At 36.4% G+C, this 24517-nt stretch overlaps 4 protein-coding genes across 8 annotated transcripts; 2 read left to right on the top strand and 2 right to left on the bottom strand.

Annotated features, from left to right (window-relative positions):
* Positions 1-225: 225 nt before the first annotated feature.
* Positions 226-4477, bottom strand: LOC113741723 (uncharacterized). The gene is made up of 4 exons (XM_072047435.1): positions 3755-4477; positions 2411-2635; positions 1890-2273; positions 226-1070 (listed from the first exon to the last, which is right to left on the bottom strand). Exons 1-4 carry the CDS (start codon positions 4358-4360, stop codon positions 594-596), a joined length of 1692 nt encoding a protein of 563 aa, XP_071903536.1. The 5' UTR covers positions 4361-4477; the 3' UTR covers positions 226-593.
* A 1428-nt stretch (positions 4478-5905) lies between these two features.
* LOC113740669 (receptor-like protein EIX2) lies at positions 5906-8671 on the top strand. Its single transcript, XM_072046423.1, has one exon. It carries the CDS (start codon positions 5906-5908, stop codon positions 8669-8671), a length of 2766 nt encoding a protein of 921 aa, XP_071902524.1.
* A 362-nt stretch (positions 8672-9033) lies between these two features.
* On the bottom strand, positions 9034-14092 carry LOC113740670 (TITAN-like protein). Of its 5 annotated transcripts, none has more exons than XM_072047438.1 (7): positions 13678-14092; positions 13448-13574; positions 12761-13064; positions 12600-12676; positions 11200-11278; positions 10543-10970; positions 9034-9277 (listed from the first exon to the last, which is right to left on the bottom strand). In XM_072047438.1, exons 1-7 carry the CDS (start codon positions 14013-14015, stop codon positions 9254-9256), a joined length of 1377 nt encoding a protein of 458 aa, XP_071903539.1. In that variant the 5' UTR covers positions 14016-14092; the 3' UTR covers positions 9034-9253. The 5 variants fall into 5 exon arrangements, with proteins under 5 accessions (XP_071903539.1, XP_071903541.1, XP_071903538.1 ...); XM_072047440.1 differs by having other exon boundaries at positions 10543-10937; positions 11200-11275; positions 13448-13577; XM_072047437.1 differs by having other exon boundaries at positions 11200-11275; positions 13448-13577.
* A 3053-nt stretch (positions 14093-17145) lies between these two features.
* Positions 17146-18864, top strand: LOC113742842 (beta-amyrin 28-monooxygenase-like). Its single transcript, XM_072046726.1, has 2 exons — positions 17146-18160; positions 18294-18864. Exons 1-2 carry the CDS (start codon positions 17161-17163, stop codon positions 18794-18796), a joined length of 1503 nt encoding a protein of 500 aa, XP_071902827.1. The 5' UTR covers positions 17146-17160; the 3' UTR covers positions 18797-18864.
* Positions 18865-24517: the final 5653 nt, after the last annotated feature.

A 24517-nucleotide genomic window follows, 5' to 3' on the forward strand; every position in this document is an offset into this window, starting at 1 on the left:
CGTACAACTATGAGCTCTTCGTTCATTTTCCCTACCTGTTGATCAAAATTTTGAGTAACTCGCTTAGTTTTTCTTGAATAATATCATTAAAAATAATAAATGTGGTTGATTTCATCCATTTCACTCTTCATTTTCTTGGTTTTTCAAACTCGTGATATTTTGTTTGTCTCGAAAGTATACGCCAGATTGTATTTTGACCAGAAAAGCATACACGCAGTATTCAAATGGCATTCGAATCAAATATTTATCATTTAACTGCAAACCAAAAGTTTCCATAGTTAATCAACTTTGAATCTTTGCAAGAACATCAATCTTTACAAAAACGAGAAGAAAAGCCCGAGCATACTAACTTCTTCCCTCTTCGTGTTGTACAATTTCGTATTCAGCTTAGTGTTACAACCCATGTGCAACTTCTCTACAGCAGCAGACAAAAATGCATAACCATTTATAGTTAATACCCTTGATTTGCCAGATAAACATGTAATCATCTAATATCCCTTGTTACAGTCGGGCCATCTCAAGCAGAAAAGACCCACTTCAAAATTGGTCTAATGGGGCATCACAAAATGGCAAGACACAGGTCAAAAGTCTCACTAGCATGCTCGAAAATCCAGAAAAAGACGTAATTTCTGGGAAAGCAGCTCTCGCGTTCCATAAAGAACCTTACTACTGCTTATCCAGTCTTTCTCAAGATGTCCTGCTTTAGCACTATCCAGCATCTCGTCATGGAAAGCGGACACAATGAAGTAAATGGAAGTTCTCAGTATATCAGCCATTGCATATGCCTTCATATAGATAGGGCTACCTCTTCTTTTCTCGCTAAGACCCACAGCAGAATCTCGGCTTGCTGTGCCCATTTGGGCCCATTTAATTCCAGCAGCACCCATCAAATGATGAGAAGACTGTATATTGGTCTTCTTCCCCATGAAAGTTTCAACAACCAATAATGCAGACAGCAATGTTGAGATAACAGCAGTGTTGTTCCCAGACAGCTGAGCAACACCAAATCGGTCCTCCTTGCGTGAACTTGCAGTCAATGAAGCTACTATCCGAGCACACCATGCGCATAGCTGCATACAGTTAACAAGAGCAATTAGCATTTCAAATAGAAGACATTCACAGGAGCTGCTTCGATTCTTCAGACAATACCTCTGGTTTAGAAGAAAAGAGAGATAATAACATTTGAGCAGATTCAATCTGTCAATTAAATGCCATGCTAATGCGCCACTAATCACATAATTATATGTTTTCCTTTCCTTTGCCCTTCCAAGTGCTACTACACAAAGCACATGTTCTCCTTTCCTAAACCTTTGTTGTAGATTTTTTCTCCCCATCCTAGACTTTGGATTTAATATTATTGATCTTTCCCCATTAAGACACGTATGTGTTTGTTAAGCATCTTGATAGCATATCATTTCTTGAGTCACAAACACGGGGCTCATGTATGGTTTTCTTGAGTAAAAATTGACCACTTTTTAAATCTCAAGAGTTATTAGTTCAAACTTCAAACAGTTAAAATTGATTATCATTTTGAAGAGACATAATCAGCAATAGCACAAATTTATGAATATTGGCCTAAATGGAAAGTCTATATTTATATCAAATTTCAACAACAATTTGAGAATAATACAATATTCAGCTGAAATCTAAAATTCCAATAAGAGAAACTCTCCCCAAGTTTAGTATACAGCTCATTTAAAACCTGATCATAATATGCAGCTCTGTATCATGTCCTTTTGGTTTACTAGTATATCAATCTTAAAGACTTCAAAAATCTAATAAAATCCAAATCACACATTAAAATGGGAAATAACATTAAGCATGCAAAGCAAATAGATAAGGCAAAACCATGTAACTAGATTAGTATATAGCTGGGAAACAAAGATAACCTGGAAATCATTAAATGATTCATGTAGTCTTGAATCTCCAAGTCTGTCAGTCGGTGAGCGCAATTGATCAGATAGATAGGCAGATTTCTCACCTAGTGAGCTCTCTAGACCTGCACCCAAATTCAGTGCGAGTTGCTCCAGAGGCCTCAAGCATACAGAGATAACTCTTCTGTAAGTCTCTCCAGTTTCTTCAAAGAATGCAGCTCGGCGCCAGGTATCAACATTTCTCTCACAGACCATACAGAGATCAAGATAAGCCAGATACTGCAAAAGAGATTTTGGAGTACTCTCCTCCAGTGCAGCTAAAAGATACTCACTTGGATTTGTTTCAGCTGCAGCTGATCCTTTTGGGGGTGCAAATATGAACCTCTTAGTATGTAGTATCTGTATAGTAAGAGGAATTTCATTGGCCGCAAGTACTTTAATAGTTGACCTACTTCAGATGATATGCAATAGCACGGCCAAGATTTGATGTATTATCGAAAAACAAAAACTTGGGTGGATGAAAACAAGTAAATTACCTGATGCAAATGGTGACTTAATTCCCAACAGAGAAACACCAAAAAAGTTCCAATATAGAAGATAATCTGTTGAGCAATATATTTTCCAATAGAAAAATTACTTCCATACTCATCAGGAAGGAAGAATAACACCACTGATGAAAAGAAGTAGGCGGCAGTTGAAAGTTTCAAAGCTTGCCCAAAAGCAGAAGGAAGACCCATCTTAAAACTGAAGAACAAAGGGCGCTGTACACAGACAGAAAAAAACAGTGTGAAGTTGCAATTAGAGAAGAAGAATAATCATATACATTGGCTTTATACAACTATATGCCAACTCATACCCAATGCCGCCTAAAGCATTAAAAAGTAAAAGATAATTACAATATAAGTGAATGTCAGAACAACAATTTACTATGCCTTCTAAAAAGAGCCAAAAAAAAATTTGCAACACTGATAGCAAATTTGGTAATGCATCAGCATTTGGACATAAAAAATAAATCAACTAAACTTAAGTGATCATAGCTTTTTTCTTTTTCTGACATCAAAACGTGTTTTCTTCTCAAGGAATGAACAGCCAGAGACAAAAAAATCAATACAAATGAGGTAACTTCAGCTCCAATTGCTAAATTCTTAACAAAATTGAGTATCCACCAATTGACCTCTGCAGTTACTTGAACACAGAAGTACTATGCTTATATTTACAACATCAATATTTAAACTTCCTTTTACAGCTAATATGTCTTCCAACTAATAAACTGAACAAAACTTCAATTTCAGGCGAAGTCTCTGTGAATAAAAACATGGCGTTGAACTATCATATTAACAAATTCTATATTTCTTTCATTTTTTTCTCCTATGGTTCTATCTATGGCCTCATGGCCCTAACAACTATCTACACATACAAAATGTGGAGTAGCAACTGCAATAATATCATCTGAAAGCAGCTTTCGAAGAGGATCAGGTGGCTCATGGAGGAAAAAAAATATTGCATTTAATTTCACTACTCCCCTCTCAAGCATGTATAGCAAAAGGCCACAAGTCATTTACATTATCTTTCATCTCTACTCTTACAATAAGCAAATAGTTCTACATTAACAAACAAGTTTAACCCCTGTGTACTTTTTCATTTGTCTCCACAAATGGATACTCATTTTACACCTTGATACAAAGGCACAACAGAAGGGAAAGAAAATCAACCAAAAAAAATAGCAGAAATAATCAAGCTACTTTTAACATAAAGCACAATGCAGAAACTACAACATTTGTAGATTCCACTGCAAAAAATGTACCATACATCAATAAACCAATTAAAATTCAGAAATGCAGAAACTTTAGACCTTTTTTTTTACTAATTACCAAAAATACCTGAACAATAGGAAACTGCAAAACCCATCTCTGCTTATACAAATAATAAACTCCATAAGGCAATCCGATAAGAAAACCCCTAAACCCTAACATCGCAACCACCACACGCCATGGCATCGTCTGATGAAACGCGCCGCTACTCCAACATATCGAAATCAATGCAACAAACCCTGAGAGAGCCGAAACCACCAGAAAAAGAGCAAAGCTCAAAGAAAACTTCACGGCTTGCCGAGCCTCAGGCGACAAACTGGGATTATCAGTGTGGACAAAAATCAGCCGAACCGAAGTGAGGAGGAGGTCGAGAGGGGAACCGGGTTTCTGCCGGTGAGGAGAGGAGATGATAAAAAGACTGGTAGAGAAGAGAAGGAGGGACACGTGGAAGGCGAGGAAAGAGAATAGGGAGTGAAGGATTGAGGGGGAATTTTTGGAGCGGAAGGGGTAAAGAAGGAGGGTTTTGACGAGGAGCAGAGAGACTGTGGAGAGGATTGATTGCCATATGAGAAATGAGATGAAGCGATGTTTGATGACAGTCGTGGTGGTGGATGTGGTGACGCCGCCGTTCTTGGGTTTGAAAAGTGAGTTTTGGACGGCTGTGGAGAGTGACATGGCGGCGGACTAAGGTGGCGTTAAGACAGAGCCACCAAGAGTGTGGGCGGTGGTGTTTTCGGGGGTTTTGTGCGGGGTTTGGTTTGGTCTTCTTCTTGCATAGATCATAGATGTGAATTTTGGGGAGGAATATAGGCGGGAAAATAGAGGAAAATGAAAAGGTTAAAAAAGGAAATAAGAGTAATATTAAGGATAGGAATTTACGTGTTTTGTAAATATATTTTTCAAATTTTTTATCTCTCATATATATATATTGCTATAATACATTTTTTTATAAAAAAAAATCTAAAAAGTAGCAATCCAAACGAGCATGAAGGCCTTTGCACTTTGAATGAAATGGAATTCATTTGAATTGAATGATTATTTTGAATTATGAAAAAATGAAATTGGTAGAATAAATCAATTTCTAACATGTAAACATTTGCCACAAGTAAGAATTTTATGAGAACTTCACTACTACTTAATTGTTAACTTATGCACTATTAACTTTGAAACATACAAACATACATTTTTGTTTTAATAGTGAGAGCATTTGGATAGCAAATTATTTCAAATAATATTTCGTTTGCATCATAAATATATTTTTTAATTTATTTTTTTATTTCATATACATCACATCACAAAAACTGTTACAGTAATTATTTTAAATAATATGCTATCCAAACACACTCAGTATTTGTATACTTCTTTCTTTGTTAGAAAAAATATCGACATCCATATAAGTCATGAAGTCAATCAAACTCGCATTATTGTTATGTACAATTTGATTTATCATTTCTTTCATCCAAATTCAAGCTTAAACTGATTTTTATTCATTTATTTGTATTGAAATTGATCCTCATCTATTTATGCAACGATTGTGCTCTTTTCGTCTCACTAGGTAGTGGTTATTAGTGGCGCATTGTTGCATTAGATGGCCGAAAATTTTTCTGCATATCCATCCCCTTTTTCTTATTTCACATACAATAAATCACTATATTACATTTTTTTAATAAAAAATCTAAAAAATATCAATCCAAACCAGAAAATAAAAGAATCCCTTATGATTATGACACAAATTCAAATGTGGATCCATCAATAAAAGCTTCGTCCCCACAAGGTATGACCATTTGACTTGGTTAGATGAAGCAAATTGACCGCTTGACCTCGACATTGAGTAGAAACTTCTAGTATTCATTTGCTTGACATTATTGGTCACATTATTATCCATATTAAATTGGTCAAAAAAGGCGGAGATTTGGCTTCTATGGTAGAAGTATAAGATTGACTATGTAATATTAATAATTAAAAAAGGGGGGTGGGTTTGGGGGAGCAGGGGCAGTCTCGAGATGAACGGTGTCGTATTCAAGTCCATTAGTGTGTACTTTGTATTAACTGAATTCCATTCACATCTAACGATTTGGACATATGAATTTGGCTGGGACCATGAAAAAAGATACCTGTTTCTTTAATATGATTGAGGCATTTTTCTCTCTCGTATAGTTGAGAGTTTATATATCAACGTAGCAACATTGGGCCAAGAGACAAACTAGTGCAGCAACAAGAATGGAAGGAAAATTTATCCAATTCTTTTCACTCATTTGTCTTTGCTTGTTTCCTGCAATTTCTACACTTGAAGCCAATGATGTTAAGGCCAATAAAGGGTGCATTGAGATTGAAAGAAAAGCACTGATCAAGTTCAAAGAAGGGCTAACTGATCCTTCTCATTTTCTATCATCTTGGACAGGTGATAACTGCTGTTCATGGAAGGGCATAAGTTGCAGCAATGAAACAGGCCATGTGGTGAAGATTGAACTCCAGAACTATGAATGTTTCAATGATGCTGGAAACTACTATGGAAGCAACCAAAACGCATCGTGTCTTGGCGGCCAGATAAGTACATCTTTGCTTGATTTGAAATACTTGGATCACCTTGATCTGAGCTTGAACAGTTTCCAAATTCCGATCCCAGAATTCTTGGGTTCACTTGGAATGTTGAGTTACCTGAATCTGTCGCTTGCAGCATTCACTGGAATGATACCTCAACATCTTGGAAACTTGTCGAATTTGCGCTATCTTGATCTGAGCTCCGATTCTTCCCTGCAGTCTAATGATTTGTATTGGCTCTCTAGTCTGACTTCTCTGGAGTACCTTAAGATGGGAAGTGTCAACTTAAGTTTGGCTTCAACTCATTGGCTGCAAGTTCTCAATCTCATTCCTTCTTTGTCAGAAGTACACTTGGTTTCTTGTGAACTTCAGAACTTGCCTCAATCTCTACACACTGTCAATTTTACTTCCCTCTCTGTCCTAGAGCTCACAGGAAACAGATTCAAGTCACCAATCCCTCGGTGGTTTTCTAACCTCAGCACCCTGGTTCAGCTTGACTTAACAATGAGTGAGATCACAGGAGATGTAAGTGCAGTTATTGGAGACCTAACCACGTGCTGCAAGAATAGCTTAGAGGAGCTGATCTTGGCAGGTAATCAAATAAGTGGACACATACCTCATTCTCTTGGGCTCCTTAAGAAACTAAAATTCCTTGAACTTTTTCTTAACTTCATTTCTGGTCCAATTCCGGAGACTGTTGGAAACTTGACCAATTTGGAGGTGTTGGATCTATCTTACAATCAAATGAATGGCTCATTGCCTGAAAGCATCAAAATGCTCACAAAATTAGCCTCGTTAGATCTGTTGCAGAATAGTTGGCAAGGGATCCTATCCGAAAATCAACTTCAAAGTCTCGGAAAACTAGAATATTTCACCATCTCATCTTCAAACAAAAGCTTCACGATAAATGTGAGTTACAATTGGGTTCCTCCTTTTAGTCTTAAAGACATTGAAATCAATGACTGCCTACTGGGTCCTAAATTTCCAGCATGGCTGAAGACTCAGAAGCAGCTCTCAACAGTCATCCTTACTAATGTGGGCATTTCAGAGGTAATATCTGATTGGCTTTGGGGATTGAGTCAACTTACCTGGTGTGACCTGTCCAATAACCAAATCACAGGAAGTTTTCTCCCTTCACTTGAATATCCTTCGCCTGCACTCCAGAAATCAACCTTTAATCGCTCAAAAAGTTCTTTTACATCCTGGCATAAGCTATATAATCTAAATTTGGCAGGCAATTTACTTTCTGGACCAATACCTGCAAATATTGGTCAAGTATTGGCATCTGTGAGTATGCTTAATCTCTCTTGGAACTTCTTGGATGGTCGTATGCCTTCATCAATAGGTAGAATGAGGAACTTAATTTCACTAGATCTATCAAACAATCAACTTTCAGGCAGGATACTAGACAACTCGAGGCATTTGAAAAAGCTACTAGTTCTAGATTTGTCCGCGAACCATCTCTCCGGAACTGTTCCTGGTTCAATATTTCTATTGCCTGAACTACAGAAATTGAAGTTAAATGACAACCACCTTTCTGGTGATCTCTCAAATTACCAAATAAACAATGCAAGCTTCTTGGAATTACTTGATCTTGGAGGGAACAGATTTGCAGGGAAGATACCAAAATGGCTAGGGGCAAGCCCTCTAGCACTATTTGAGTTACGATTACGGGCCAACAGGTTCAGTGGCAGCATTCCAGAAGAAGTATGCAATCTTATATATCTCCACATATTGGACATTGCAGCCAATTATCTGTCTGGATCGATCCCAGCATGCCTAGGCCAGTTGACACACATGCAGATAGTGCTACCATTTGTTCCAATATCACCAATATCAGCATTCAAAGACATTGCCGAGATGGATTTGGTGGTGAAGGGAAGACAGATGAGATACGGCAAGACCCTCGAACTGGTGAACATTCTTGACCTTTCGAGCAATAATTTATCCGGAGAGATTCCAAAAGAGATAACCAGACTCTTAGCCTTAGGTACTTTAAACCTCTCCAGAAACCAATTGACCGCAAATATACCTGAGGAAATTGGAAACTTGAGCCTGCTGGAAACTCTTGATCTTTCCCATAATCATCTTTCAGGCCCCATACCCCGAAGCATGACTGCCATGACATTTTTGAACTACCTGAACTTGTCATACAACAACTTGTCGGGGCAAATTCCTTCAACCAATCAGTTCCAAACCTTCAATGATCCCTCCATCTATGAGGGAAACGCAGGACTTTGTGGCGTTCCTCTTCCAACAAAATGCGATGCAGTGAATGCTGGTGATGCAGAAGACAAAGGCCGCATGAAAGATCACAGCGTGGAAGAAGATGGTGAAGACAGCACAAAGCTTGAATTCTACATCAGCATGGTACTGGGATTCATTTTTGGATTTTGGGGTGTGTTTGGTAGTTTGTACGTATATAAGCCGTGGAGACAAGGCTAACTGCAGTTTGTTGATAAAGTGAAAGACTGGATGATACTTGTTGCCATCGCGCTGAAGGATGTCTTTAGGTAATTAGCTCCTATTCCTTTCCCTTTTCGATTTGCAATGAGGAATTTTACGTGTATGCATGTGTTGTCTTCAGATAGAGTCTTGTATCATTGTTGCTTAATTTAATTTTAATAAAGATGGATTTGAAGATTTCTCCAGAGGAGAGGAAGCACATTTGGACATCGTTTACTTGCCAATAGACAATTTTTTGTTAACTTAGAGAAACAAAATTATATTGACAAACCGCTAGTGCCGTTCAAGGATCTATAGCGAACATTTTTCCACCTTCAATGGTAAATACTTCCAACACTTCGTGGCCCAGCAAGTCAACATAGATATCGATTGGTGATACAGACATACATACATTGCTCATTTTTCTTATGTCCGTCCCGCTGTGTAACAGAACAGTCATATTACTGCACACTGGCTGTGTCTGTCTAACCCAAAAATTCACATAGCTACCTACTATTCCGCTGTCATTAGTGATTCTACTTTTGCTATCAATAGCATATCATGAAGTGCGCCAGAAATGCTTCACTCAGCAGTATTATCTGTCCGCTGCAAAATTGCAAAGCAAAGAGTTGGTCAGAAGAGCTGAGTGATGAAGCAGGCCTATATTAGTATGTATGCAACACAGGTAAAGAGCCCCCTGTCCAATCCAATAGCAACCCTCGTAACACATCACTTGAAACCTCATACATGCGAAAAGTAAAAGTGCAGTTACTTTACCTGAGTGCATGAAAATGTTATCAAGTATTAGAAAAACCAATATGGCAAACCTTCTTGGATCCTGTGTCAATTGCTTTACAAAATCGACCACTGATAGGTACTACAATAGCAACAAGCAAACAGAAGTTTGCCAACTTACGGCTTCAAAAAGCGATTTACAATTCTGAAGTAATCTTTTCTTTGGTGGAGTCCTAATAGCAGATGGATCTTACAAACTATATAGCATTAGGCTCCAATTCTTTCCATTTTATTTTATTACATGCACCATTGACTCTTAATGTAACAAAAGCAGAAAGCTGAAATAGGGTTCCCTTCCTAGCAGACCAGGTCACAATAAGTATCCAAGTCAAAGAAAATCCTAATGATATGAAAGTATGCATACAACAGGTGATGAAATCAACGGTGCTGAAAGTGTAACGTTGTATATGCAAGTCTTTATAAAGAATCACAGGGAAATTAGTTTAAGAAGTTCGAATGAAACTAACAAGATGAAGGCTACAAAGGGATATGAATCCAAAGCTGCAAACTGAAACCAATTTTGGTTTTAATGATTAAACTCTTTGGCATGGCCTTTATTTCTGCAATTGCATTAAAGCTAAAGAAAAGAAAATACCAAAAGAAATGCAATAATTATCAGTCAACTAACCATGCAGCTCTATAATATTATATACCATCCCACCATTATCCATCTAACCTTGTAATTAACACTCAAAACAGTCAAAGTTATGAGTAACACCATGATATAAAAATTAGCAAGTTGTTAGCCCCAACAACCTCATGCTGTTCCAGACTCTCATGCCCCACCTTTTGAAAATTGAAAACAAGCAATCAGGGTAATCATACGTTAAATTAAGAATTGTGAGATTTGTTATTACAGGCAATAGTAGCAGCCGGAGAAGAATAGGCAGCACATTCAAAACAAGTTTTATTTTGCTTTTCAACCTACAGATGGATAGCTCAATTTTATTCTCTAAGAAGGTACCAGAAATCATTCATGGAGCAGGTCTAAGAGACATATGAACACCTAAGAGGACTATAAAATTCCTCATTATAAATCAACCAAACAACACAATAATATGTGAAGTCAAACTTACCATTCTTTTGCTGATGTAAGGCTGAAATTGACTTGGCTTCTCTATTTGACTGTCAACTTTGCGCCATGTCTTGTTCTCCCCCAAAAATTCTTTTCTAGAATCTTTCCTACTTCCTGACTGCCACACTCTGCCGAAATTGGGTAGCCAATCAGCACCAAAATCGTGTCTTACAAGCTCACCTCTTTTCTCCAATTCCAGTTCTATCTTCCTTCTCTCTGCCCAGGCAGCTCCAACCCTTTTTGGGTTTAATTTTGAGGTCTTCATTTGCTCACCAAGAGAAGAGACAAGATCACCTAATCCTTGATTCAATTTATTGTCTAGTTGAATTTTCTCAGCGGCACTGAACCAAGGAGGAGGTGCTCCAGAATGAACATTTCCTCCACCATTTTCTTGTGCTGAAGAAGAGATTTGAGTGAGATTTTGCAAACCTAATAATCAAGAAACTTTGTCAAAAGACATCGATCAATCAAAATTAAAAAAAAAAATTATCATCTTCAAAGCCATCATAAAATTGGCAAACAATGAAGACCAAGGATGAGTATCAATGTATCATACCAAAAAAAAAATATGCTTCCCATTTATGGCATGGAACATGTCAACAAAAAACAAACTGAAAAGAACACAAAAATAAAAGAGGAACTGTTAGAGAAGTGTTACTCTGCAATCTGCTCTCTTCACTGGAGGTACCTTGGGAATGTCTATCTCCAATTGCAATTCCTTCATAAGAATAGACCTGCTACATGCAGGTCGATTACATTACATCTCGCTACCTTTAATATGAGAAAATCAAAACCCAACAGAAGGAAACAATAAACAGCCTCATGCTGACATTTCAATCAAGAAATGCAAACACAATATGACAAGTAACAATTGCAAGTTAACATCTTCCCAGTTTTTATTTCCTATTCTTGAGGCATAACAGGCAAATAACAATAACAGGTGCAAAGCACTACATCAGAAGAACACAGGATTACAACACAACTTCCAGTCTTCCTCTCTCCCCAACATTACAACGTCCATAACATGTCAAATCATACTAAGTTTAGTCATTCAAGTCTTGTTGATGTGATATACAGGTTTTTCAAGCAATTTTGACAATTAAAGTAATGTAGTGGTATACTTGTCATTAAGATAAGAAATTACTGTTTCACTCCTCATGTTTGTGTGCCTTCAATATGAGTGCTCAACCACACAATGTCTTGGTTCTTAAACTAGAAAAACATTAGGAGAAACTGCCGAAGTTATTCTGTCAGCATTTCACACCAAAATGAAGTGCATGTCCAGCCCTTTTGTGACCTAAAAGAAATTTTCACCTATTTCACTTATTCCTTGAACTTCTCATTCTTCAAAAGTTAGTTACCTTCCAATTTCATCAAACCTTCCCTAACAACTGTTCAGAAATTTGCTCATAGAATATTAAGTGAAACTTAATGCTGCAACAGCCTCATATTTGATGCAAACTCACCCTACATCTTAGTACTCAATTCCAAAAGCATACTGGGCAAAACATATAAGGTTCTTCTATTCAAAATCTCAACCCACGTAATCAAAAGGTTTGCACTTGGCTAGCATAATCACAGCAGCAATGTGAAGCACAATTTCTCCCTCCTTGTGCCACTCCTGCTGAACTTTTCAATCTTCAAATTTCAGCACCTTTTTTCCTAGAAAGTCACTCTTTATCCCACTTAATATCACTGTTACATTGTCCTCAAGCTTGACTAACAAACGTGTGCATGAACTTAAAACCTCATAAGCATTAAAGTGAGGGAACAGTTGAACAGAAGTTTCGAGACAAAATCCTTTTCATAACACCAAAATCAGATTAGTGCACGCAAGAGTTATGTACAGGAAACTAACATCAATATGTATACGATGTCTAGCATCAAAATAGTTTACTGTATCATTTTATTTATCACAAAAGTCATAACATTGTTTGGAAATTAAGGGGTGAAAAAAAAAACCTTAATGTTGTAGATAAAAAGTTTGAAAAAAAAGCATAGAAATTGACCAAAAACAAAAAACAAAGAAATGAGCAAATACTTCTGAAAAAGACTTACTTTTCCATCATTGGGACAGCTGTAAGCTGGACCTTCCTTGGGTACAGAATGCGTATAATGTTGATTACCGAAAAAACCTGGATCAAGACGCGTCATATCAGTTAATTAAACCACCAATTCTTTCCCTGATTGAAATTGGAAAAATGATGAGAACCAAAAACCTGGTAACCCATTTGGAGTCCGTGCACCTAAGCCAACACCTGTACCCGCATGAAGTATTTGAGGTCCAACTGTACATATTTTTGAATGTGATATCTGAGATCTCTCAATTGTATGATCTTGTAAAGGCACAACACTATTTGAACATTTAACATCAGAAGTTAAACAATCTAATTTATTTTTGTCAAAACTGTTTACATATTCAGATTTTGATTCATTGTGGATATCATTCAATGGTCCAATTAAAGATCCATGAGATCCTCCACCAGCAGCCTCACTCTTCAACAACTTGCACTTCTTCTCCCACTGCATTTGTGAATAAGTGAAAAAAATGGTCAACCCATGGTTAAACCACAAAAGGAACAATATGTCACTGCTAGTTTTTAGTACAAATGTCAAATGATAATGTAGATACAGTTCAACTTCCATAAAATTACTCCAACGGCAATGAATATATGGTTTCCCCTAATGAGAAACACTAGGGGTGTCTTCTTTTACGATCAAAAAATCACTTATCAATTTTGCTAGATTTATTGTTATATTTCTAAATAATTTTTATGCCATTTTGATTTTAAAAAAATTGTTCTCCTACATAGGCATACAAATTACAGATAAATACAGGATTTGAAGCCTAAAGCAAAGTACATAATTCTGCCCAAAACAAAAGGAAGAAAATCAGGCAAAGCCACCTTAGTAAAATCAGACTCAGAAATCCGAAACGAATCCATGCGGTCCATTCCACCTCCATATTTCCACAAAAAACTCTTCACTCCCTTTAAATGTTCTGCACTTGCCAAATGCGCGATGGCGTTGCCACTGCTTAATGAATGAAACATTCCCCCGCAATTAATCATTTTCCATTAACTAAAAATAAATAGGACAAAAATCAGCTTAAATTAGATGAACAGAAAATGATTACCAAGCAAAGGAGCTGTCGGATTCCAGAATATCAAAGTCGCAGAAGACGCACCAGAGGCGGTTGAGGGCGGCGTGTTCAGGACGAAGAGGCATAGGCTTTTTAAGGTAAAAAGCGACGTCGTTCTTGAGCTTGGATTGGAAACGAGAGAGGAATGAAGAAAGAGCCTTCTTGTGGTTGGGAAAATAAATGTGGCGCCGGCCTTGATTGTGATTCAATCTGCACGCCTTACAAAATTCGAATTGAGTTCGTTGCTTTCCCTGAACGGTGTCGTCTTCATCATCATCCTGATTGCTATGCTTTTTCTTCTTTTTATTAGGGTTAGGGTTTTGTATGGGCATTAGTGTAGAAGAAAGAGCAGGAGGAAGAAGATGGAGAGGAGGTGCGGAGGATACTGCCTTTCCCCTCTTTCTAAATTGGTTTATGCGACAATACATTTGAATCCCGCCTTTTATTCCTTTTTAAAGGCGTGGTTTCGAAGGCAGAAGGAATTTTACGACTTTAATTGGGGGCTGTCGGTTGGGCCAGTTAGACCAGGCTCCACCAAGCCCAAGTTTGGCCCAAATAATTTAAAGGCGTGGTTTCGAAGGCAGAAGGAATTTTACGACTTTAATTGGGGGCTGTCGGTTGGGCCAGTTAGACCAGGCTCCACCAAGCCCAAGTTTGGCCCAAATAAAAACCGGAAGAAAATTATTTTGATCAAGTACAAGTAGGGCATTTGTCCTTGTTTTATGAATTTCGAGTGGGTTAATTAATTATGGAGAATAATCAAAATTAGTTAAAACTACTCCTCCTTAGATTTTAGATTTTTTTTTTTTACTATGAAAAAATATAGAGTATGTATAAAAGCAATTTAGGATATCGACAAAAAAAACTAATTATTAAAAGACGAATAATATATTCAAAATCAGAATGTATGATTAGGTGAAATAATAATCAAAACGAGCCTTATGGACTGTTCTTGGTAGTCATCCCATTTTTTTTTTTTATTTGCTCTTATAAGGTTTAAAATTTCCATTAAATCATAAAAACCAACAAAATGAAGAATAAGGAGTGAAGCGATTTTCTTACTCATGAAAAGAATTCACATTTTAGTTGCACAAATAATCATTTCTTCATTATTTCTCCCGTCAAAATTGTTGTTCTAGCATAGAATGATTTTTTTTAAAAACCATACTAGAATCATTATCATATAGTTTGCAATTGCAAAATTTTGGCTTTTTCCGTTAGTGCTAATCCTATTGTCGCCAACTTTTACCTTGTCCATAGCATAATAATCCTTTGTAAGTGATAACTGTTGGTGCCCTTAGTCCCGGTGAGTGCACTCGGCTGGCCGCCGGCGGCAATGCGGCAGTGTGCTTTTAAGTTGTCGGATATTATACAGCCTCAAACATAGAAAGAAGTGACGTCGGATGGGATTGGAACAGGACCAATTCATTCTTTCTCCCTCGAATTTTCATTGAATCTCTTGCTTTTTTGACTAACCATTAATAAGTATAATTCTTATTTCCATAACAGTTGACTTCCAAGGCTTTTGTGATTCTGGTGTAAATTGTGGCGTGCCTCCTTGATAAATAAAGTAGCTCTATTTGTTTTTTATTTATATTTTTTACTGTAATTGTTGGACTGGTTCCAGACAAGTTTATCTTCAAGTATTTATCACTTAGTGTCAATTGAGAACTAACCAATTCGCTGGAAAATGAAACTATTCGAGTTGTAAAGGCTGATATATTAAACTTCTATTTCTTTCTAGAGAACAAAAATATTGTCAAAAAAAAAATCCAAGCATTCCATCCTTATTTTTTTTTTTTACTTAATAAAATGGCACAAAAGCTTATCAAATATTCTAAGAGACAACATGCCCCTCTATAGAATTTAACTGCTTTGTTAAATTTAAAAGTGGATTAGATTTTGTCAAATTTGGAAGTAGATTAGATTTGGCAGCAGTATTTGAAATATGTAAAAATAAGAACTAAATAATAAGTATGTGAATTGCACTATTCAAACAAAGTTCGGATAGACCTTAATTAGTTTGTTGAATATGAAAGCAAATTAGATTAGAATTCAAATAATGAAAATTATTAGATTAGAATTTGGACAGCGAAATTATATGAAAATTGGACATATATAACATAACATGTTTACTATTGGAGAATGTTAAGTGATGAGTTTAACATTTTTGGAGCATTCAAAAAAAATTATAAAACACATACCAAACCAAACTATTAATATTAGGAAACTTTAGGGAGGCTTATTGATAATTTAGTTTAATTGTGATTTTTATCACCTATAAGAAATGCTAAAGTTAGTATTTCTATCACCTATAGGAAATGTTAAAGTTAGTTTTTTTTCCTAAGTTATTTTAACTTGCTGATTCAAATATTCGAACTAAAACTAACAGATAAATGGACTTTTTGATAAGAGTTTAACCAAATTTTTCCCATCAAATTTGAACATTTCAACTAAACCAACAGATAAGTATTAGATAACATTAATCAAACTTTTTAAAGAATAAATAATTCAAAAATCTTGAAAAATAACACATTTCATATTATTGGAAATCTTCTAGAACATATCAACTGGTGAATAGTAATATAGTATCAATAGTATAGATATAGACATAGATAGATGTAGATTTGTTTAGCTGGCAAAATAATTTAAGTTTTGAAATGATGAGAATATAGACTACAATCAAGATTTTGAAATCAACTCATTAAATTTTGGGAATTAAAATAAATAGAAAATCAACAAAAAAGGAATTGAGAGTTTGGGAAGAATTTAAATTTAGAAATGATGAGAATATTAGTCTACAATCAAGATTTTGAAATCAATTCATTACATTTTAGGAATCAAAATAAACAGAAAATCTATAAAAAAAAAAAAAAAGGAATTGACAGTTTGGAAATAATTTAAATTTTGAAATGATGATAATACAGCCTACAATCAAGATTTTGAAATCAACTCATTACATTTTAGGAATTATGATAAATAGAAAATCTACAAAAATAGGAATTGAGAGTTTAAACGTCTGGAATGGCTTCTAACCAAAAACCCCTTCTGTAATTTATACAGATATAGATCTAGATTGTGGTGTACAAATTTGTTTGTCGAGAACAAATGCATTAAGAAGTGAGCATTGGAGGAGTAAAGACTTGTTCTTGATGACCTCAGACGGTTTCAAATTACTATTACTCATCCAAGTCTTACAAATTCTTGTGAATTAAGTACGTCCTTGAGACACTTAACAAATAGCCGCTCTACCTGGACTTTCAGTTCTTGAGACTTCTTCTGTGTTTCTTTATCAAGTCAATACTCCAGGTGAACGTCAGCTGATGGTTGATTTACTTTGCCGGATTCCTGCATCAAGGAAGATACTAATCCAAGTCCAGCAGCACTTATAAATAGACCACAACATTCTTGTCCCATTAAGCTGTAAACCACAAGGCATTCTACTTCTATTTGCATCAGTTACCAGAGGCATTAACCATGGAGATTGTAGCTCTATCTGTCTCAGTAGTCATTGCTGTTTTCACTATTGCTCTTTCTGCATTTGCCTTTTTCAAGCCTGAGTCAGAAACCGATATCAAGCTTCCACCAGGGAGCTTTGGATGGCCAATTATGGGCGAAACGATGGAATTCTTGTTCGGGAAGCCTGAAAAGTTTGTTGGAGACAGGATGAAGAAGTATTCCCCTGACATCTTCAAGACTAAAATTCTCGGAGAAAAAACAGCAGTCATTTGTGGTCCAAGTGGTCATAAATTTCTCTTTTCTAATGAGCAAAAGCTCTTCACTGCATTTCGACCACATCCCACCCAAAGGCTATTCCGTTCATACCAGACTAAAGCGGGCGCCAGCGCCACCCTGCCACCGCGTCCTCCTCCTTCTGCTCCTGTTGTTGCTGATCAAAGAAAGCCACGAATCGATGAAGAGACTAAAGTCATAAGACAGCCTGGTTTTCTGAAACCTGAAGCATTGGCTCGATTTTTGGGGAAAATTGAATCCATCACCCAGCATCTTTTGCAAACTCATTTGGAAGGAAAAGATGAAGTGAAGGTCTTCCCCCTGGCCAAGACTATAACTTTGACAATTTCTTGCAAATTTTTCTTAGGCACGGACAATCCAGAGCGAATTGCGAGGCTCGTGGATCATTTCGATGATGTAACAGTAGGGATGCATTCGATCATGGTGAATTTTCCAGGAACGATATACAATCGCGCGAACCAGGCTGCAGCAGCAATTAGGAAGGAGCTCCTGGACGTGATCAAGGAGAAGAAAGAAGCAATGGCAGCAGGGAAGCCAATGCAGGACATACTGTCTCACATGATTGTTGTCACTGATGCAACTGGAAAAAGAATGCCTGAGGCTGAGATTGCTGATAAGATCATGGGCTTGATTACCGCAGGGTACAGCACGGTTGCCACCACCATAACTTTCTTGATGAAATATGTTGGAGAAAGACCTGATATCTACAGCAAGATCAGAGCAGGTAATGGATATCCTTGGCTCATCACGACAATCTTTTTCCAAACAATTCATTTGTAATCAAATAGATGCTCGAAGTGCAAATTTAGCCTATATTTTCTTCACCAATGTTTTTACACAGCAACTTCTACGTGCAGAGCAAATGGAGATAGCAGCCTCAAAGAAGCCGGGACAGTTCTTGGAATGGGAAGATATGCAGAAAATGAAGTACTCTTGGACCGTCATTTGCGAGACAATGAGACTAAATCCACCCCTTCAGGGAACATTCAGGGAAGTTCTAACCGATTTTACCTATGCTGGTTACACCATTCCAAAAGGATGGAAGGTGTACTGGACGGTAAGCACCACTAACATGAACCCAGCATACTTCAAGGATCCTGAGAAGTTCGATCCTTCGAGGTATGATTCAAGTGGAGAAGGCAGAGGTGTTGCAGCATATACCTATGTTCCGTTTGGTGGTGGACCAAGATTGTGCCCCGGAAAAGAGTATGCTAGATTGGCTATATTAGCATTCGTCCACAATGTGGTCAAGAACTACAAATGGGAGGTTTTGTTCCCTAATGAAAAGATCGCCGGTGACATGATGCCTACCCCAGAAAAAGGACTTCCCATACGTTTGCAGCCTGCATCATCATCTTAATTACTTCCAACTAAACGGATTGAGGCCGGAATAATTAAGCATCCAATTTTTTGTTTTTTGATCGTTTTATCTTTTAAGCAGTGTATTCCAGATTATTTCTTTTGCATTGGTCGTCGTCCTGTGCCCCCGGGGCTTTGATCTGGTGGTAGTAGCCTAGTTAGGTACCACTGCTAAGGATGGAATCCCCGATGTAATAACCAACACGGCTTGGACAGGTTGGTGTGGGACACGTGTGGATTAGTCTGGTGATTCAGGATACCACACGTGGTCACTTGACAAAAAAAAAAATTTCGTCGTCATCCTGTAATATGTATACAGTTTTTTTTAAAAAAAAATTGGTATATATGTTATTTGAGATACATGTTTGTATAAATGTTGAATATACATTGAAAACAATTAATCATATATATATATATATATATTCGGAATATGTTAGCACAGAGCGTGTGGTTCTCACCCTTTTTGTTTTGATGTCTTTCTTAAAAAGAATTTGGAGATAAAAAAAGAAAAAAAAACACACACACACACACACTGGTACGTTTGTCTACCGACTCGTGCTAGAAAGGCCCAGCATTTAGGCCCAAGGTCGGTCTGAAGTTGTAGCTCCCAAATCCCATTAGTGCAGCATGGCATTGAGAACCAGTGACATCCCGTGTGGGCTTCCAACATTGGTAAGCGTGCCAATAGTTGCCCAGAGCCCAGAGTGGTTTATAAAAGATTTCTTGTGATGGAAAATCAATCCTTGAATTTGATGGAATAAACATATTTTTTAAGAAAGAAAAGAAAGAAAGTAGATCTGTGGATGATACAGAATCAAGAGAGCCAAGTGGCTTGCCTGCAATCAGTGCAGCATTGCCAAGTAAGTGAAGTGAGTGACGCATGATAATCTGCCAACCTTGATGATGCGGGAAACGTATATGTGTAGGCCTCACATATCTTCAATGTTGTTTGAGAGTGGACTTAAGAAACGGAGGGGGAGAAGGAGGATTTGAATTCAGAATTTTTGATAATCTGTTGTGTAATTTAATGACTTTGACATTAAAGCCACAAAAATTCTCATATGATTGCCATTTGTTGAACCATATATATTCACAAAATATAAGGTATGTGTGTGTTGTATAAACATCTAAAGTTATGATCTAAGATTTATGTGTATGGTATTATCGACACGCTGTATCTTCAATCTTGTTAGAGAGTCGATTTAAGAAATGCAAAGGAAAAGAAAGATTTGAACTTAAAATCTCTAATAATCTGCTACGGTGTAATTTAGCAATTTTGCTATTAAAGCTAGGAAAATTTTCATATGATTGTAATTTGTTGAAAATATTATATATCGCAAAATGCCGTACATATTAACAGAACGTAAGGTATGTATGTGTTGTATAAACGTCTAGAATTTTGTGTGTATAATATTATCGACACACTATACATTTCAAGTTAATTTCTCAAGAACTTTTGGTCATATTAATAAATAAGATTCTGGATCGCTCCACTCACAATCAATCAATTTTTTCGATGATAGTTCATGTTATTTATCATAATACTAGAGTTGGGACTTGGTTTTTGTTCATTAATACATATAAATCTTTTTTGAGGAGCTACATATGACGGATGATAAGAGACACACATACAATTTATGGGGAAGGATTATTAATTGAATCCAGCTGTTCCTGACTTTGCCCGGCCGCAGCTTTAACAACTAAATAGATTTTGACCATATTTATGCCCTTCATTTTTTTTTTTTTTTTTGAAAAAGTGTCCTTTAATTTCAAGCCTCAGACATTTTGATGGACATTTAAACCATATATTTCCTAAGTTTTGTACCTTGGCTACACTAGTAAATCTTACTCATTGGGCATACCTGAATTAACTAGTATGCCCAAAAAAAAAAGAATTTTTTATCAGATGCTTGTTAACACACCTAATATTCACCTAATTTATCATATATATATATATATATATATATATATATATATATATATACACACACACATATTAATAATTATTATTTTCTCTTACATTTATACGTTTTTTCTATTTAATCTTGTCTACTCTCACTTATATATTATTTTTTTCTAATTAATCATATGTTTTCAAAAATATAATAATTACTTAACGAGTACCCTATGGACACCCATTAGACAAATTGAACAAAAAAAATCAACATTTCGAAGATTTACAAAAAAAAAAAAAAAAAATTTATAAATGTGCTCTCCCAAACACCAAAAAAAGGTAATTAAAAAAAAAAAGCCCACTTGTTTTGGGATTGGTTAGTGGGGTCAGAAAATTGCTGGCTGGTTGAATATCTTCCACAAACACTTTTCTTGACGTTAGTGGGCAGCTGCATTTGTGTCTTTAAGACAGTGGGAAAAATGCCAGAAATTGATATCGTCCAAAGACAAAGATTATTATTAATTAATAATATCTTAATCCAGGAATGGACCCCTAACTTCCCTTGCCTCCCTGAAGTCTAGAGGCCACTGGCCAGGAGAAAAACATATGAGAGCTGAAGAAGACTTGTGCTTGCAAACTCAGAAAAAGATTGGGAGCCATAGCATTGTCTGCAGGGGCGGATTTAAGGTGGGGGCACGGGCCCCCACTGCCCCCCTTAAATTTCTATAGTACTTATACAATTTTGACATAATTTTAAGTGTGCCCCAGAGTTTTTTTAGAAAAGATGTGAAAGAATGGGTCACAAAATTTAGTTTAGTTACTTATATTGAGAAAAATATACTTCATGAAATTCAAAATAAGAAAGTTGTAAACCATTATCAAAATATGAAAATTCGTCGTGAGCAATTGTAAATAGTTTAGTTTGTTTTTAAAATAAAATTATTATTACATTAATAATTTTGAGTTCGTCTTTTTATGTTTTTCATGATTTTTTATGGAATATACGTATCATTTGTACTTGTTGGTGAATTTTTTTTTTTTTTTTTTTTTTGCTTAAAAAACTAGAAAAATAGTAGATAAAAAATTTTAGGGGAAAATCGCCAATTTAGTCCCTAAACTTTTTTTTTTCCGTCAATTTAGTCCCTATATATTATTTCTAGCCAATTGGATCCCTAAACCTATATATCGGTTCCAATCAAGGATCTTTGCAGCGGCGCCACCGTATAATTTCCATTAGGTTCATAATCGTGCAATACAAAAGGGGCATTTTAGGGAATTCCATTCTGGCGCCTTTTCCAATTAAAAAGTAAACGAAACAAGTCTGCGATAAATACACACCCAAAAATCCAAAATGAAAACAAAAAATGTCTTGGACAAAATCCAGGGCTTGAGTCGATGATCTGCTAAATAAAATCAAAGCAAATCGTGTTAAATAAGGAATCGGAGGGCATAAGAAAGCAAATGATGGAGGCAGTGGGGGACAATATGCAGGAAAGGAGCAATGTTGAGGAGAGGAAGTCAAGAAAAGCAAGTAAGTTTAAATAGCCTGCCCGCCTGAAACCCGCTTGCGGGTTTCCCCCTTATGTAAAATGACTAAAAGCTGCGTTTCTGTTCTATTTATATCAAACACATACTCTCAAACCCTCACCTGAAGGGTGAGGATGAGAGGGGAGGTTTGCTGGGCATCCTAGGGCCCTCCGATGGGCATGTGCAACTCAACGCAGCTTGCATGTAAAAAAAAATTTTTTTTTTTAAGTAATTTGTTAAATAGCCTGAAACCCGCTTGCGGGTTTCCCTCTTTTTTTTTTTAAAAAAAAATAAATTCTATGCTAAAATGACTTAAAACAAAAATAAAAGACTAAAAGTAAATAAAAACTAGCATGAAAAATAAAAATAACAGTAAATAAAAATACACTAAAAATTTGGTGTCTACAGTAGTTAATGAATAATCTGGAAACAGATTGAATGAAGACTCAGAAGAAACGGAAGCTGGTCTCTTATTATTAAAGAGTGAAGGCTAAAATAGGCATATCAGGTGAAAGTTTGTGGTGAAAATCTGTTTTTTCGCATATGCACGCGCCTTTGCAGTTCGTTTAAGACACACGCCGAATATTTGACGATTTCCGTCCACTTTTCAGGTTAATTCAAACCACGGGGTATCGACTGGTATGATATGAAACCACAAGGGGTTTTTATGTATGATTGCCTAACCACAAGGGGCTTTTTTGTTGTTTACCCAATTTTTTAATGGCCATCACTTCTGCAATTCTTCCACTTCAGTCAACATTGTCAGCATAACATTGAACTTGTCACAGAAACTTACATGAGCAATCCAGATGCAAAACAGAGTAATAACAAATCCAGAAGCAAAACAGAGTCAAACATAGATGAAAACTCAATTGTATTTACTTCATTTTAAAGTACAATGAGTTTTAAAGTACAATTGAGTTTACTCATTGTACTTTAAAATGAAGTAAATACAATTGAGTTTTCATCTATGTTTGACTCTGTTTTGCTTCTGGATTTGTTATTACTCTGTTTTGCATCTGGATTGCTCATGTAAGTTTCTGTGACAAGTTCAATGTTATGCTGACAATGTTGACTGAAGTGGAAGAATTGCAGAAGTGATGGCCATTAAAAAATTGGGTAAACAACAAAAAAGCCCCTTGTGGTTAGGCAATCATACATAAAAACCCCTTGTGGTTTCATATCATACCAGTCGATACCCCGTGGTTTGAATTAACTTGAAAAGTGGACGGAAATCGTCAAATATTCGGCGTGTGTCTTAAACGAACTGCAAAGGCGCGTGCATATGCGAAAAACAGATTTCCACCACAAACTTTCACCTGATATGCCTATTTTAGCCTTCACTCTTTAATAATAAGAGACCAGCTTCCGTTTCTTCTGAGTCTTCATTCAATCTGTTTCCAGATTATTCATTAACTACTGTAGACACCAAATTTTTAGTGTATTTTTATTTACTGTTATTTTTATTTTTCATGCTAGTTTTTATTTACTTTTAGTCTTTTATTTTTGTTTTAAGTCATTTTAGCATAGAATTTATTTTTTTTTTTAAAAAAAAAGAGGGAAACCCGCAAGCGGGTTTCAGGCTATTTAACAAATTACTTAAAAAAAAAAAATTTTTTTTACATGCAAGCTGCGTTGAGTTGCACATGCCCATCGGAGGGCCCTAGGATGCCCAGCAAACCTCCCCTCTCATCCTCACCCTTCAGGTGAGGGTTTGAGAGTATGTGTTTGATATAAATAGAACAGAAACGCAGCTTTTAGTCATTTTACATAAGGGGGAAACCCGCAAGCGGGTTTCAGGCAGGCAGGCTATTTAAACTTACTTGCTTTTCTTGACTTCCTCTCCTCAACATTGCTCCTTTCCTGCATATTGTCCCCCACTGCCTCCATCATTTGCTTTCTTATGCCCTCCGATTCCTTATTTAACACGATTTGCTTTGATTTTATTTAGCAGATCATCGACTCAAGCCCTGGATTTTGTCCAAGACATTTTTTGTTTTCATTTTGGATTTTTGGGTGTGTATTTATCGCAGACTTGTTTCGTTTACTTTTTAATTGGAAAAGGCGCCAGAATGGAATTCCCTAAAATGCCCCTTTTGTATTGCACGATTATGAACCTAATGGAAATTATACGGTGGCGCCGCTGCAAAGATCCTTGATTGGAACCGATATATAGGTTTAGGGATCCAATTGGCTAGAAATAATATATAGGGACTAAATTGACGGAAAAAAAAAGTTTAGGGATTAAATTGGCGATTTTCCCAAATTTTAGCCCACTAAGATTTTTTTCTGGCTCCGCCA

Source organism: Coffea arabica, chromosome 4e (genome assembly GCF_036785885.1).
Source record: "Coffea arabica cultivar ET-39 chromosome 4e, Coffea Arabica ET-39 HiFi, whole genome shotgun sequence".
NCBI classification, from domain to species: Eukaryota; Viridiplantae; Streptophyta; class Magnoliopsida; order Gentianales; family Rubiaceae; genus Coffea; species Coffea arabica.